We start from the raw sequence: 16,608 nt of genomic DNA on the forward strand, positions 1-16,608 counted from the left end.
GTAACACTAACCAATCAGCACTCAGTAGCAGTAACTCTAACCAATCAGCTCTCAGTAGCAGTAACACTAACCAATCAGCTCTCAGTAGCAGTAACGCTAACCAATCAGCTCTCAGTAGCAGTAACACTAACCAATCAGCTCTCAGTAGCAGTAACACTAACCAATCAGCACTCAGTATTCGCTCGCAGGCGCCCTCTGGCGTCCTGTAGTCATGTGTTTTATATAACAGGGGAAGTAGGAAGCGGCCAGGCTCCTCATAAACCGGCTCTGGAACTGTCATTGCTGCTGTTAATCTCATAGCGAGCGACGCAAACGGCACTTTAAAATCCGATTTGAGCGTCCAGACTGAGGCGCATCTGTAAAAATCTGATTCAAATCACATTTCCACCCACCTCCAGCTGTGGTTTGGATCCGAAATTCAGATTTCATCAAAAACCAACCTGGATACAATCTGCCAAATCTTGAGTTTGGGTTGGCAGTGCCCTCAGTAAACAGAATACCATTAGCGACTACTGGACACCACCAGGAACCAGCAGGCACTTTTAATAGTTTAATGGTATTTTCATCAGGTTTAATATCTGAAGGGGAAAGCGACTGTAAAAGGTTTCGGAATCTTTGCTGTAGTGTAATTTGTAGACGGTCCCTTAGTTCTAGCGGGGGGTCGCGGTAGCGCGTTAGAAATCAACGTGTTCCGTGTGTTTTAAGAGGCACACATTTCGGGTGTAAGCGAAGCTGTAGCTGCGTGTTTTGGGTGTAAACAGTGATGAATGGTCAGTATCACATCTTTAACACGCCCCGTTTTAAAACTACTGAAAAAAAAATCCGAAAATTCCAGCGGCTCTTCAGCACGAACCGACTCCCAGGGTTCACTTAAAAGAATCGACTCGAAGAGTCGACTCGCTCAGTAGCGACTCTCCGCTGCAGAAGCTCCAGCGCAGCAGCTCTCGGGTTTTATTATTTTCGGCGCGATGGGTGACATGGAGGACCCCGATCGGAGAGGAGACCACCCGAACCCCTCCGTGGTTTCTCTACTGTTCAATAAGGACTTCGTCTCCTCCAGGAAAGGACAGCTGCTGATCGGAGAGGTGGTGAGTGTGTGTGTCGAGCTTTTAGCTCCACTCTGCCATTTTCGCTCCTCTGAATGGGGTAAAGTTCGGTCCGGAGCTCCGAGGCTTAACAGCCCAGTAGACTCCAGCGGGAGGGCGGCGAGGGGCGCGTTCACCGCGCTTCAGCCCCGATCGCCTCGCAGAAACTTCGTAGCTTGTGAAAGTATGAAGGAAAGGAATGAATGAAGGAAGGAGAGTCATCTGCTTTCAATCTGGGTCACACATCCCACTCCTCCCTCCCTCTCTCTCTCTCTCTCTCTCTCTCTCTCTCTCTCTCTCTCTCTCTCTCTCTCTCGCTCTCTCTCTCTCTCTCTCTTTCTCCCTCTCTCTGTCTCTCTCGCTCTCTTTCTCCCTCTCTCTCTCTTCCTCCCTCCCTCTCTCTCTCTTTCTTTCTCTCCTCTCTCTTTCTCTCCTCTCTCTCTCTCTCTCTCTCTCTCTCTCTCTCTCTCTCTCTCTTTCTTTCTCTCCTCTCTCTCTCTCTTTCTTTCTCTCCTCTCTCTCTCTTTCTCTCCTCTCTCTCTCTCTCTCTTTCTTTCTCTCCTCTCTCTCTCTCTTTCTTTCTCTCCTCTCTCTCTTTCTCTCCTCTCCTCTCTCTCTCTTTCTCTCCTCTCCTCTCTCTCTCTCTCTCTTTCTCTCCTCTCTCTCTCTTTCTTTCTCTCCTCTCTCTCTCTCTCCTCTCTCTCTCTCCCTCTCTCTCTTTCTTTCTCTCCTCTCTCTCTCTTTCTCTCCTCTCTCTCTTCCTCCCTCCCCCCCCCCCCCCCTCTCTCTCTCTCTCTCTCTCTCTCTCTCTCTCTCTCTCTCTCTCTCTCTCTCTCTCTCTCTTTCCCCCCCTCCCTCTCTCCCTCCCTCTCTGCTGGGGTTCAGCCAGGAAGCGGGGTTTTCCTCCTGCTCTCCCTGTAGGATCAGAGTCAGTGCTTATGGAAATTGTGTGAGTTTGAGATAATCTGATGGTTCTAACGCATCTGTTCATCTGCTCCAGCATGATCCCCACAACAGACAGACAGACAGACAGATAGATAGATAAATAGATAGATAGATAGATAGATAGACAGATAGACAGATAGACAGACAGATAGACAGATATTCAGACAGACAGGTCCCTGTATATTGTCTGTGCTGCTGATTGGTGTGCAGTGTCCGCGGTGTCTCCTGGTGATCGTGGTGATGACCTGTGGTCTTGTGATCTTGTGAGTCTGGACGCTGAGTTTCACTCTGAGCTGCTGACCGACTTTCCTCACAGAAAGTTCACTTATGAATTCACTGATAATTCTGAGAAAATTTGGGCCTTAAAATTGGACTAACGTCACATACCAAAAAATGTGTAGGTTCTCTGGTGGTTCTGGATGGTAAATAAAGTGTCTATATCTGTGTTGTCGTCATGGCGACGCCTGGTTCCCATCACCACCACTGTAAAGACGTCTGAACCGTTTCACACCAAACCCTCTGAATCCCTCTGTTTACACTGAGCTGTGCAGAACTTCTGGAACATTGGTGGGATTCCCCTTTAAGTCAAAGCCCTCACACACCAGGCCGAGTTAAAGGGCCAATAAAGACTTGTTTAGTAATATCCGCACACTTACAGTGAATCAGAGGGATATCTGCTCTTTAACTCTCTCTCTTTTCTCTGTCCAGGCCTCGTCCTTCATCAGCTTCGTGTGCTTCTGTGCCTCGTCGGCCGCCGCGTTCATCACCGCTCCACTCGTCTTCTTCCTCTCCGCGCTCTTCCTCCTCTTCGCCTATTCCACCAAATTCAACCAGCGGTTTAAAGGCTTCCACTGGCCACTGATGGTGAGACACACTGAAGGAACACTGACCACCTAAACCTTTCACTTTCATCAATAAAACACAGAATTACGGGTTTCATCACACTTACTCTGAGCAAATGATTAAAGCGACAGAGAATGTGCTGTAGATGGTTCCATATAGAACCTTTTTGAAAATCGTTCTACATAGCGCCAAAAAGGGTTCTTCTGTTGTTACAGGCTTGACATCATCACAATAAAAGAACCTTTTTTGTTGCTATATAGAACCCTTTTCAATCTGAAGAACCCTTTTACGATGCCCAGAACTCTTTTATCATGCAGAGGGTTCTTTCATTGGTCTTGGTTCTTCAGTAACAACATTGTCTTTACTAAAGAACCCTTTAAGAATCATCTTCACTGCACTTCACTGTAAACTTAACTGTATTTGTGATGTCAGAAGAACTGGCACATTTACATATATCTACATATTCTGCCTACAGAAGCTTAGTCCCGCCCACTCTTTCTGCAGTTCCAAGGAGTGTTTCAGGAATGAAGCACAATAAAAAACAGCTCATTAAAGCAGTGGAACCTGGGGGGGTGTGTTATTGTGGAATAACATCCCAGCTGTGATCTGGTGTCCGTAGATCATCCCAGCCGTGATGTTATTGGTGATAACTCCCTCCTCGAGTGCTCTACTGCTTTAATACAGCAGTTAAATAAATACAGTAAGAAATGAATAAACTGGCCGTGAACGCGGCTTTAATATGTTTTAATGTTCAGCTCCTTCCTCCTAATTAGAGCTCCTTAACGAGCAGCTTGTTGCTACGTCAGAGTAACGAGCTCCGCCCACTCGCCGCTCAGCCGGCAGTTCGTTCTCCAGCTCCTTACACTAAATTCCCAAACTGTCGTCTCCACTGAGCAGCTTTACAGTCGGCAGCTGTGACAGAAGAACAGCTGAACAACCTGGAATCAGCCAGAAATGAACCCAACACCATTCGCCAGACGGGTCTGATCTTCAGAGTCGGACCAAATCAGACTGAGCCGTAAAACTGGCCCAATATCAGGTTCAGCTCAGTTTGGTCAGTTTGTCCAGATCAGTATTAATGTTGTTTTGTTCCAGCCGGTCTGTAAAGCTTCTTACAGCCCGTTTAGTTTGGCGGATGGTGTTGATAGACTGTAATGGTAGTCTGATACAGAGTAACATGTATCTCACTATATTGGCAGATGATTAAGCTTGTTTCAAGCATATTTCTTAAAACAAGCAAAGTTACCTGCTAATACAGTGAGATCACATAATAACATTTTAATGCCTACACAAAACGTAAATAATAGATAGTATAGAGATAGGCGGCACGGTGGCGCGGTGGGTGGCGCTGTCACCTCACAGCGAGGAGGGTCTGGGTTCGATTCCCCGGCCGGGTGACCGGGGTCCTCTCTGTGTGGAGTTCTCCCCGTGTCTGCGTGGGTTCCTCCGGGTTCTCCGGTTTCCTCACACAGTCCAAAGACATGCAGTCAGGCCAATTGGACGTGCTGAATTGCCCCTGGGTGTGAGTGACTGTCTGTGTCTGTCTGTCTGCCCTGTGATGGACTGGCGACCTGTCCAGGGTGTATCCTGCCTTCCGCCCGAAGACTGCTGGGATAGGCTCCAGCACCCCCCCGCGACCCTGACGGAGAAGCAGCTTAGAGAATGGATGGATATGTAATGAAGTAGACGAGTTCACTTGAGATATTATGTTTTGCTGTGTAAACAGATGCCACTCAGGAGGCCAGTTCATTTAAAAATCTGCATCCAGGGGGCGCCACAGAGTCACTAAATCCGCCCCTGAACTACAGTAATTAATGCCCCGTGATGGTTTAGCTCGTTCAGACTGACACAGTGTGGTCTCAGTTTTGATGCCCTGCAGCTGTTTCTAATCCCATTTTCCTTTTTCATCCACTTCTAGGATTTTCTGCGCTGCGTCAGCGCCTCCATCGTCTTCTTCATCATCTCCATCATGGCTGTGTCGAAGTATCCAGACGGATCCTCCAAAGCTGCAGGAGTAAGGAAGCAGCATTCCTAACTAGCTTTGTGTAGCCCCGCCCATTCAGCTACAGCAGTGTAGCCCCACCCATTCAACTACAGCAGTGTAGCCCCACCCATTCAACTACAGCAGTGTAGCCCCACCCATTCAGCTACAGCAGTGTAGCCCCACCCATTCAACTACAGCAGTGTAGCCCCACCCATTCAGCTACAGCAGTGTAGCCCCACCCATTCAACTACAGCAGTGTAGCCCCACCCATTCAGCTACAGCAGTGTAGCCCCACCCATTCAGCTACAGCAGTGTAGCCCCACCCATTCAGCTACAGCAGTGTAGCCCCACCCATTCAACTACAGCAGTGTAGCCCCACCCATTCAGCTACAGCGGTTTAGCTCCACCCATTCAGCTACAGCGGTTTAGCCCCACCCATTCAGCTACAGCGGTTTAGCCCCACCCATTCAGCTACATTAGTTTAGCCCCACCCATTCATCTACAGCAGTTTAGCCCCACCCATTCAGCTACAGTAGTTTAGCCCCACCCATTCATCTACAGTAGTTTAGCCCCACCCATTCAGCTACAGTAGTTTAGCCCCACCCATTCAGCTACAGCAGTTTAGCCCCACCCATTCAGCTACAGCGGTTTAGCCCCACCCATTCAGCTACAGCAGTGTAGCCCCACCCATTCAGCTAAAGCGGTTTAGCCCCACCCATTCAGCTACAGCGGTTTAGCCCCACCCATTCAGCTACAGCAGTTTAGCTCCACCCATTCAGCTACAGCAGTTTAGCTCCACCCATTCAGCTACAGGATTTTGCCCCTCCCATTCAGCCTACAGCAGTTTAGCCCCACCCATTCAGCTACAGCAGTGTAGCCCCACCCATTCAGCTAAAGCGGCTTAGCTCCACCCATTCAGCTACAGCAGTTTAGCTCCACCCATTCAGCTACAGGATTTTGCCCCTCCCATTCTGTCTGCAGCAGTCGTGAAAAAAAAGCCTGTTTTAATTGAGTGGATTAAGGAAATGTTTGTATGTATTTAAGAACACAGGCGTCACACGTGGACAAGAAAAAGTAGATTATGTGCCCTTTAAAGCTGCGTGTAGTAGCTTTAAGTAAGTAGTGATGTAATATTACACATCAAAGGATCTATAAATAGAGTCTGCAGGCTTTGTGTTTGAGCTGAAGGCCGTTTTCTCCTGCAGGTGTTCGGCTTCATCGCCACTATTGTTTTTGCGCTGGATTTCTATTTCATCTTTAATGAGCTGGCCGCTTTCCTCAAGGGGGGCGGCTCCCACGACGAGCCTCAGAACACACAAGGTAATTCACATCCTGCTATTGTCCCCGCCCCCAAGGGGATTGTAGATGATCTAAAGTGCGATATAATGCTTTGTATCTATTCAGAATATCCTACATGCTGACTAAAGACAGAGGTGACATTTTATTGTTATTTTATTACTTGGTTATTGTGGTAAATTGTGCCATTGTGAAAATTAAGTGCTTTTTTGAGCATACTGCAGATATTTTCAGTTAAAAATACTTTCAACTGTTCTGGAGGGAAAACGTAGAGACACTAAAACTTACAAATGTAGAAAGTGTTTCTTAATTGTCTGTTTTAAGGTTTTCATTGTCCATGTTTAAGGTAGAGCACTCTACTAGAGGTCAGAGGCTTTAAACATGGCACTGTTACAGGATGCCACCTCTGCTAGATCTGCCCCAGACAACTGTAAGTGCTATTATTGTGAAATGGACACATTGAGGAACAACAGCTTGGCCACAAAGCGCTAGACCATGCAAAAAATGAGAATGAACAGTCATTAACCTGATGCTGATATTACATAGGAATTCCCATCGACAGGCTAATCAATCAACCTTTATTTCAACTCGGAGGTACATTGAGGGTGACCCTAATTTACAGTGTAGCACAACTATAATAAATGAAAATCAGAAATATTTAAAAATATGTAAAAATATACATTAAAAATAACAGCACAAATGGGAAACAAGAATAAAATATCAATAAAAATATAATGAAACACATTAAAATGAAGTAAAAGAACCAACTTGATGGAAAAATGACGTTTTGGAATTTTAGATTTAAGGTGAACATGATTGTGTTTTATGTCTGTTTTACGGACGTTGAGTGTTGGGTTCTGTGGACGCAGGTGAAAAGTCCCTGAAGTGTCCAAAACATTACTGTCTGACTTACAACATGAATCTCAGCACATTTCACACCTCGAACCACAGCGTCTGACACACAAACCAGGCCCAATTAACACACAGCTAACAAAACCAGCCTTTAAAAAGGGATCATGACGACTAGTCGACTACTCCTGTCAGCAGTCCAGTTACACCAGCACATGCAGTCTCTGTTTAGTCATCACATAAATAGTCACATAGTGGTTTTCCTGTTACTGAGGCAGCAGGAAGTAAAGCACTGAACTCGGGCTGCTCTGAGCGAGTTGTGCAGCACGTTTTGTTTGTTTTGTGGCTCTTCAGCAGAAACCCATGTAGTTAAACTCACCCAGCAGCTTTCACTATTAGTGTACAGCAGCTACATGAAAAAAAAAGACACTAAAAGAGGCCGAGAGGCTGAGTAGGGCTGTCACACTGGACCGTCATCTACAGCTGGAGCTCGATTCCAAAAAAGAATCAATTCCTCATTTCCAGGCATTCAGCTTTGGCCTCAGTTCCACATGAAGTAAAAGAGAGCTGAACTTCATCGTACCCAAGTATTTCCTGTGTCCACTGCGTGACCAAAAACTGTGTGTAGTTATTGAGATTAGATGTTTTATAGTTGCTAACAGGTATATAGAACCTAGACAAACTAAATATCAATAAAGTATCTATCTATCAAACAATGGCAGTAGAGGTGCTGGTCGTACTGATAAGCTCGGCGACTTTAAACATGGCACTGTCATAGGATGCCACAAGTTCTAGTATTGCTAGAGCTGCCTCTGTCAACTGTAAGTGCTGGTATTGTGAAATGGAAGCAGGTAAGAGCAACAACAGCTCAGCCACAAAGCGGTAGACCATGCAAACTCACAGAGCAGCGCCTCAAAGTGCTGAAGCGCCTACAGCATAAAAATCATCCATCTTCTGTTACATCAATGACTACGGAGTTCCAAGCTGCCTCTGGAAGCAACATCAGCACAAGAACTGTGCAGGGGGACCTTCATGAAATGGGCTTGCATGGCTGAGCAGCTGCACACATGCCTGAGATCACTATGCGCAGTGCCAAGCGTCGGCTGGAGGGGTGTAAAGTGCTGCCACTGGACTCTGGAGCAGTGGAACAGTGTTCTCTGGAGTCAGCTTCTCTATCTGTCAGTCTGATGTTGAATCTGGGTTTGGTGGATGTCAGGAGAACGTTACCTACTGGAACTCACGGTGCCAATGGTAAAGTTTGGTGGAGGAGGGATGATGAGCTGGGCTGTGTTTCAGGGTTTGGGCTCTCAGTTCCAGTGAAGGGTGATGTTGAAGCTACAGCACAAAGACATTTTACACAGTTAAGCTTCCAGCTTTGTGGGAACAGTTTGGGGAAGAGCCTCTCCTGTTCCAGCAGGACTGAGACCCTGAGCACAAAGCAGCTCCATGAAGACATGGAGTGACCGGTTTGGTGTGGAGGAACTCCATTGGCCTGCACAGAGCCGTGACATCAACCCCACTGAACACCTTTTGGATGATCTAGAACAGAGACTGTTTGGCTGTATACCACAAAGGAAACAACCCTGATTGGACAGTTTTCCACTGGCTGTTTCAAGAATTTAGCCCTAAGACTTGACAAAGGAACAAAAGCAGTGCTGTTGCAGAATTTAAGTACGATTTTTATTGAATAAAAATGAACCGTCATATTCTTTCAGTTCTCTGAATGGCCTAGATCAGAGGTCACTGATTGGCGGGCCGCGGTCCGAGTCCGGTCCCAGGTGCTGTCCTTAGCAGACCTGGACCTGTAACCAATAATCTATGGAGAATTATGTAATTTGGATGGGGTGGTCCTGTTTTAATCGGCTTAACTTTTCAAGCCTTTACGGTAGCTTTAGATTCCGGGAGACTCACAGACCAATCACATGCTCTGTAAATATCACACGTGACGCTGCTCAGCCAATCAGATCTGTGCATTACGATGAGCTCTGAGACTCGAGTGAGTGACGCCACACAGGGGAGGGACGAGGAGAGAAACAGCAGTCAGAGAAGAAAGTGAGTCAGAGGGAAGTTATTCCACATGACGTGATCTAAAAAGAGGAAACTGACAGTAAATGTTGGGGAAATCTGACCGAACTGGACTTTATTTGATCTGATGTTCAGTAAATGTTGGTGAAATCTGACCGAACTGAACTTTATTTGATCTGATGTTCAGTAAATGTTGGTGAAATCTGACCGAACTGGACTTTATTTGATCTGATGTTCAGTAAATGGTGGTGAAATCTGACCGAACTGGACTTTATTTGATCTGATGTTCAGTAAATGGTGGTGAAATCTGACCGAACTGGACTTTATTTGATCCGATGTTCAGTAAATGTTGTTGAAATCTGACCGAACTGGACTTTATTTGATCCGATGTTCAGTAAATGATGTTGAAATCTGACCGAACTGGACTTTATTTGATCTGATGTTCAGTAAATGTTGTTGAAATCTGACCGAACTGGACTTTATTTGATCTGATGTTCAGTAAATGTTGTTGAAATCTGACCGAACTGGACTTTATTTGATCTGATGTTCAGTAAATGTTGGTGAAATCTGACCGAACTGAACTTTATTTGATCTGATGTTCAGTAAATGTTGGTGAAATCTGACCGAACTGGACTTTATTTGATCTGATGTTCAGTAAATGGTGGTGAAATCTGACCGAACTGGACTTTATTTGATCTGATGTTCAGTAAATGGTGGTGAAATCTGACCGAACTGGACTTTATTTGATCCGATGTTCAGTAAATGTTGTTGAAATCTGACCGAACTGGACTTTATTTGATCCGATGTTCAGTAAATGATGTTGAAATCTGACCGAACTGGACTTTATTTGATCTGATGTTCAGTAAATGTTGTTGAAATCTGACCGAACTGGACTTTATTTGATCTGATGTTCAGTAAATGTTGGTGAAATCTGACCGAACTGGACTTTATTTGATCTGATGTTCAGTAAATGTTGGTGAAATCTGACCGAACTGAACTTTATTTGATCTGATGTTCAGTAAATGTTGGTGAAATCTGACCGAACTGAACTTTATTTGATCTGATGTTCAGTAAATGGTGGTGAAATCTGACCGAACTGGACTTTATTTGATCTGATGTTCAGTAAATGGTGGTGAAATCTGACCGAACTGGACTTTATTTGATCCGATGTTCAGTAAATGTTGTTGAAATCTGACCGAACTGGACTTTATTTGATCCGATGTTCAGTAAATGATGTTGAAATCTGACCGAACTGGACTTTATTTGATCTGATGTTCAGTAAATGTTGGTGAAATCTGACCGAACTGGACTTTATTTGATCCGATGTTCAGTAAATGATGTTGAAATCTGACCGAACTGGACTTTATTTGATCCGATGTTCAGTAAATGATGTTGAAATCTGACCGAACTGGACTTTATTTGATCTGATGTTCAGTAAATGTTGGTGAAATCTGACCGAACTGGACTTTATTTGATCCGATGTTCAGTAAATGTTGGTGAAATCTGACCGAACTGGACTTTATTTGATCCGATGTTCAGTAAATGATGTTGAAATCTGACCGAACTGGACTTTATTTGATCTGATGTTCAGTAAATGTTGGTGAAATCTGACCGAACTGGACTTTATTTGATCTGATGTTCAGTAAATGTTGGTGAAATCTGACCGAACTGGACTTTATTTGATCCGATGTTCAGTAAATGATGTTGAAATCTGACCGAACTGGACTTTATTTGATCTGATGTTCAATAAATGATGTTGAAATCTGACCGAACTGGACTTTATTTGATCCGATGTTCAGTTTGACTGTATAAGATGCTGATATTCCGACTCGGCTACTTCAGTAAACAGTATGTGGCACTGAGTCACGATTATGATGTTCTGGACCTTTAATTAAAGACCCCTGGCCTAGAAGGCCCCTCTGGTGGAATCCTATGGTCACCCCTGTCTAATACTGAGATACTGAATTATTAGAAAATATCATGATACTGAATCTGATTGATATCGTCCAGCACTTCTTTAGCCGAGCAGGCAGTTGTGCAGAATGTGGTGCTTTAGTCTGGTTTGAGCTTTCTGTGCTGTTTTCTGCTCTTTCTATTTAAAACTCCTTGTTTTGTTTTTGTTCCCAGAAGCAGGTTCAGATTCGGACTCTGACTGAAGCTGCGGTCTCCGAGGACCCGCGATGGATGACCACTGAAGTGCCTGAAGGAGGACTACAGGGCCTGTGTCCAGGCTCATATACAGCTATTCATTAACCAAAGAGCAGTGTTTTCCCAAAACTTTGTAAATCCAAGTATTTCAAACTAACATTTAAGCCTGTTGTGCCTCAGCGAGTGGAACCAAGCGAGCATGTATCTGTATGTGTGCAGCGTTTTTATACCTGTGATGTTTTTCTTCATTCATTTTCTCTTTTATGTGGGTACTTTGGCTGATTTTTCTTTTGTGAGTAATTTACACAACTGACCATAAAATAGTAGCGATATTTCCTTTTAATTCTTTATACTAAAACGGAGTTTACATGAACTGTGATGCGGACAGGAGGGTGGCTGGTCTCATCCATCTGTCCAGCTGCCGAACGTTCATACATATATATATTTGTGTGTGTGTGTGTGTGTGTGTGTGTGTGTGTGTGTGTGTGTGTGTGTGTGTGTGTGATAGCACTGTTTAGTGATGAGTTCACTGCAAACAAATGTCTTCATGGCAAGTGAAATCACCATTAAAGGGGGAAGTCCACCAATTTTCCAAAATTCCTGCATAATTAAATGGTTGAGATGTAAGGAAAGTCATTCAGAGCAGGGTTACTGCAGTTTTATGCATTTTTAATAATTTGTATTTCATTTTATTTATTTTGGGGGGCGGGGTTAGGGGTTATTTTCTGAATACTTTTAGTTTAGCTTTATTTTCTGTGGGTTAGTTTTAGTGGTTTATTTTCATTACAGTTCATGAGCAGCTTCTCATTCTTAATTTTCATTTCAGTGAACTATAATAACCCTGATTCATTCGTTTTGGTGTGAAACGCTCGGTTCTAGATAAACGTACCGAGTCAGAGCCGTTCACAGTGGTGGTGATGGGAACCAGACGTCCCTCTAAAAACTCCTCACAGTGGTGGTGATGGGAACCAGACGTCCCTCTAAAAGCTCCTACAGAAAGTTCCTACATGAGCTGGTTCTGAATTCACTGCCTGATGACTGAGACGCTGTTTTATGAGAGTTTAGAGAACTTCAACTCCATTCATGGTGGAGGGAGACATGCAGGGCGCTGTGCGGCAAAATAGTCCCCAAAGAAAACTCATTATTCCAGATTTTCCACTGTTTTCCATCATCAACATTCCATATAAGCTCAGAAGACTCGTGTAGGTTCTCTGGTGGTTCTGGATGGTAAATACAGTGTCTATATCTGTGTTGTAGTCATGGCAACGCCTGGTTCCCATCACCACCACTGTAAAGACGTCTGGACCGCTTCACACCAAACCCTCTGAATCTCTCCTATTTGCAGCTCAACATGCAGAAATTAAAAACATGAAATCTGGTTAATATATATGTAATATTTCTCATTTTTAGATGTTTTTTTCTAGATGTTTTACTTATTTTAAGTAATTTGTCTAAAGAAAAGCATAATCATAATATTCTTATAGAAATTTCATTGAGAAATGTTACTAATACACTGACTTGATTTACGGTGATTTCACTCGTCACTATATTCTTTGCAGTGTTTGTTTATTTACTGCCATATTCACTTTTTGCCTTAAATGCTGCAATTTATTGCAGGAAACTCTCTGTACTCGCATGTGAATCGTACTGAGAGTGGAGGTTTTGGTTGTGGACTGTCCGGTAGGTTCTATATTAAACGATTGTCTTCACTTCCACACGAGTGCAGCACGTATCCACACATTCCGGCGTTTCTATGAAGCACTAAAAAGCTTTAATGGTCGTCTTTGACCATTTACTGCAGTTACACTTCACACGCTGTGACTGTACACCTTACATTTACTGCAATAAAGCCCTTTTTGTGCATCACTGTTTAAATCAAACGGACTCTGTATGTGCAATGATGGACATATTAGGGGAATTCCACTGATTTCTCAGAATTCCTCTATAACTCTGTGTGAGGTGTAATCAGAGGTTCAGAGGGTTTGGTGTGAAACGGTTCAGACGTCTTTACAGTGGTGGTGATGGGAACCAGGCGTCGCCATGACGACAACACAGTTACAGACACTTTATTTACCATCCAGAACCACCAGAGAACCTACACGAGTCTTCTGAGCTTATATGGAATGTTGATGATGGAAAACAGTGGAAAATCTGGAATAATGAGTTTTCTTTGGGGACTATTTTGCCGCACAGCGCCCTGCATGTCTCCCTCCACCATGTATGAAGTTCAGGACTGAAAACGGTCTATTGGAGAACCCTCATTAATTCCAAACCTTTACACGTGTAGGAGAGTTAGAGCTCTGTAGAACATTTTAACACCGAAAATCTCATGTCAAATCAAATCTTGGGGCCAGTCAATATTCCAGAATTCCAAAAATACGGCGTTCTTTAAAATTAAGGATGCACTGATGTGTCTGAAAATGCTTCCCGAAAATCCGTACCAACAAATGACAATGGATAATCAATAACTGGGCCATTCTTGCAAATCCATGACCATAAACATTTGAGTGTCAATCAAAATGCAAATAAAAATACATTATTTCTTACAGGAGATCAGTTGGAGCTCTATTTGAAGATTCTTAACGTGCCTCACTGACTTTCAGACTTACTTCAAAGCAATGGGATCTAACTGCTCACCAAGTGGCCATGAGGGACAGGGATGCAGCCCCACTCCCTGCTCTGAAATGCAGGGGTGTGGCTAAAATAAGCCCCACCCACAGACTAAAACTGTGTTTTGGTAGTGACATTAAAAAATGTGGGGCAGCACTTTTTGAATAACGAGTTAAATTCACGATCAATCTAAATCTTTATAAATCACTTAAAAGGAAATCAAAAAGATGTTATTAGTATTTTTTAAAGTACTATTTAAGTGTAAATTTAGGGGTTAGGGTTTGAGACCGACACCCCCGATAGAAAGTGCCCTATAAATGACGACTTTATATGTGATTAGTTTATTACCATCAGCTAATGCTTTGGGTTTATATAGATCAGAACAGAATCCTGTAAATATCACAGACCTGAATACTTTGTAATAAAAATGATGGATTATGAAAGATTAGGAAAAATAAACATAATTCACAGATTCACTGTGTGTCATTGGAAGGCTGCTGTAGGGGTTGTGCAGCCTTATGAACATCATATTTGATCAAACTTACACAGAACGACCATCTGAGTATAAGGATATTTCTGCTGCCGGGTTCCAGCAGTTTGGATATGTTCGCCATTGTCTCGGTCAGGAATTCGCTGCAGCAGTAACGAGAAACTGAGATCAGAATCATGCAAATGATCACGGTTGGTTTTAACTACGTGTTGGTGATGCTGAAAGACCAGCTTTCATACAGACTTACTGTGGGAATCCACCAAACGGAGGAGTGCAGTAGCTGAAACCCCCACTGCAGCAAAAGACGCCTGAAAAAAACAACCTTGAGTAAAAAGCCTGATGTCCAGAAACTCCTGGAGTGCAATGTTCCCCTGCAGAACCGTAGTGGAACTCCTTCATCCATCCGGCAACCATCAGAGTAACCACGATGCTGAATTTGGCTCCTTCAAACTGTCCGTTCCACCTTAAATGGAGCAGCTGTTACAGTCTGGCACCGGAGACGGATTCTAATTCTCCAGCTGCATGTCTGAATTTCCCATTTCACCTTAAATGGTGCAGCTGAAGTGGCTGAGACAGATTCTCATGCGCCAGCGTTCCACCTTACTGTCAGAGTTCAGTACTGGGGAGTGGGGTCAGGAACCTGTGTTTGACCAGTACTGTCAGAGTTCAGTACTGGGGAGTGGGGTCAGGAACCTGTGTTTGACCAGTACTGTCAGAGTTCAGTACTGGGGAGTGGGGTCAGGAACCTGTGTTTGACCAGTACTGTCAGAGTTCAGTATTGGGGAGTGGGGGTCAGGAACCTGTGTTTGACCAGTACTGTCAGAGTTCAGTACTGGGGAGTGGGGTCAGGAACCTGTGTTTGACCAGTACTGTCAGAGTTCAGTACTGGGGAGTGGGGTCAGGAACCTGTGTTTGACCAGTACTGTCAGAGTTCAGTACTGGGGAGTGGGGTCAGGAACCTGTGTTTGACCAGTACTGTCAGAGTTCAGTACTGGGGAGTGGGGTCAGGAACCTGTGTTTGACCAGTACTGTCAGAGTTCAGTACTGGGGAGTGGGGGTCAGGAACCTGTGTTTGACCAGTACTGTCAGAGTTCAGTACTGGGGAGTGGGGTCAGGAACCTGTGTTTGACCAGTACTGTCAGAGTTCAGTATTGGGGAGTGGGGTCAGGAACCTGTGTTTGACCAGTACTGTCAGAGTTCAGTACTGGGGAGTGGGGAGTCAGGAACCTGTGTTTGACCAGTACTGTCAGAGTTCAGTACTGGGGAGTGGGGGTCAGGAACCTGTGTTTGACCAGTACTGTCAGAGTTCAGTACTGGGGAGTGGGGGTCAGGAACCTGTGTTTGACCAGTACTGTCAGAGTTCAGTATTGGGGAGTGGGGGTCAGGAACCTGTGTTTGACCAGTACTGTCAGAGTTCAGTATTGGGGAGTGGGGGTCAGGAACCTGTGTTTGACCAGTACTGTCAGAGTTCAGTATTGGGGAGTGGGGTCAGGAACCTGTGTTTGACCAGTACTGTCAGAGTTCAGTACTGGGGAGTGGGGTCAGGAACCTGTGTTTGACCAGTACTGTCAGAGTTCAGTACTGGGGAGTGGGGTCAGGAACCTGTGTTTGACCAGTACTGTCAGAGTTCAGGAGTGGGGTCAGGAACCTGTGTTTGACCAGTACTGTCAGAGTTCAGTATTGGGGAGTGGGGTCAGGAACCTGTGTTTGACCAGTACTGTCAGAGTTCAGTATTGGGGAGTGGGGTCAGGAACCTGTGTTTGACCAGTACTGTCAGAGTTCAGTACTGGGGAGTGGGGTCAGGAACCTGTGTTTGACCAGTCCTGTCAGAGTTCAGTACTGGGGAGTGGGGTCAGGAACCTGTGTTTGACCAGTACTGTCAGAGTTCAGTATTGGGGAGTGGGGTCAGGAACCTGTGTTTGACCAGTACTGTCAGAGTTCAGTACTGGGGAGTGGGGAGTCAGGAACCTGTGTTTGACCAGTACTGTCAGAGTTCAGTACTGGGGAGTGGGGGTCAGGAACCTGTGTTTGACCAGTACTGTCAGAGTTCAGTACTGGGGAGTGGGGGTCAGGAACCTGTGTTTGACCAGTACTGTCAGAGTTCAGTATTGGGGAGTGGGGGTCAGGAACCTGTGTTTGACCAGTACTGTCAGAGTTCAGTATTGGGGAGTGGGGGTCAGGAACCTGTGTTTGACCAGTACTGTCAGAGTTCAGTATTGGGGAGTGGGGTCAGGAACCTGTGTTTGACCAGTACTGTCAGAGTTCAGTACTGGGGAGTGGGGTCAGGAACCTGTGTTTGACCAGTACTGTCAGAGTTCAGTACTGGGGAGTGG

The 16,608-nt window shown here is 44.8% G+C and overlaps 1 protein-coding gene across 1 annotated transcript; it reads left to right on the forward strand.

Annotated features, from left to right (window-relative positions):
* The first annotated feature begins 899 nt into the window (after positions 1-899).
* Positions 900-11,507, forward strand: cmtm3 (CKLF-like MARVEL transmembrane domain containing 3). Its single transcript, XM_037534350.1, has 5 exons — positions 900-1,088; positions 2,739-2,894; positions 4,792-4,887; positions 6,063-6,177; positions 11,155-11,507. The coding sequence occupies exons 1-5, from the start codon at positions 969-971 to the stop codon at positions 11,181-11,183; spliced, it is 516 nt and encodes a 171-aa protein (XP_037390247.1). The 5' UTR covers positions 900-968; the 3' UTR covers positions 11,184-11,507.
* Positions 11,508-16,608: the final 5,101 nt, after the last annotated feature.

Source organism: Pygocentrus nattereri, chromosome 25, assembly GCF_015220715.1.
Source record: "Pygocentrus nattereri isolate fPygNat1 chromosome 25, fPygNat1.pri, whole genome shotgun sequence".
In the NCBI taxonomy this organism is placed as follows: domain Eukaryota; kingdom Metazoa; phylum Chordata; class Actinopteri; order Characiformes; family Serrasalmidae; genus Pygocentrus; species Pygocentrus nattereri.

Coding starts and splice junctions, on each gene's coding strand:
- cmtm3 (XM_037534350.1), top strand. CDS start 969: ATGGGTGACATGGAGGACCCCGATCGGAGAGGAGACCACCCGAACCCC. Junction 1,089..2,738: donor AGCTGCTGATCGGAGAGGTG/GTGAGTGTGTGT, acceptor TTCTCTGTCCAG/GCCTCGTCCTTCATCAGCTT. Junction 2,895..4,791: donor GCTTCCACTGGCCACTGATG/GTGAGACACACT, acceptor ATCCACTTCTAG/GATTTTCTGCGCTGCGTCAG.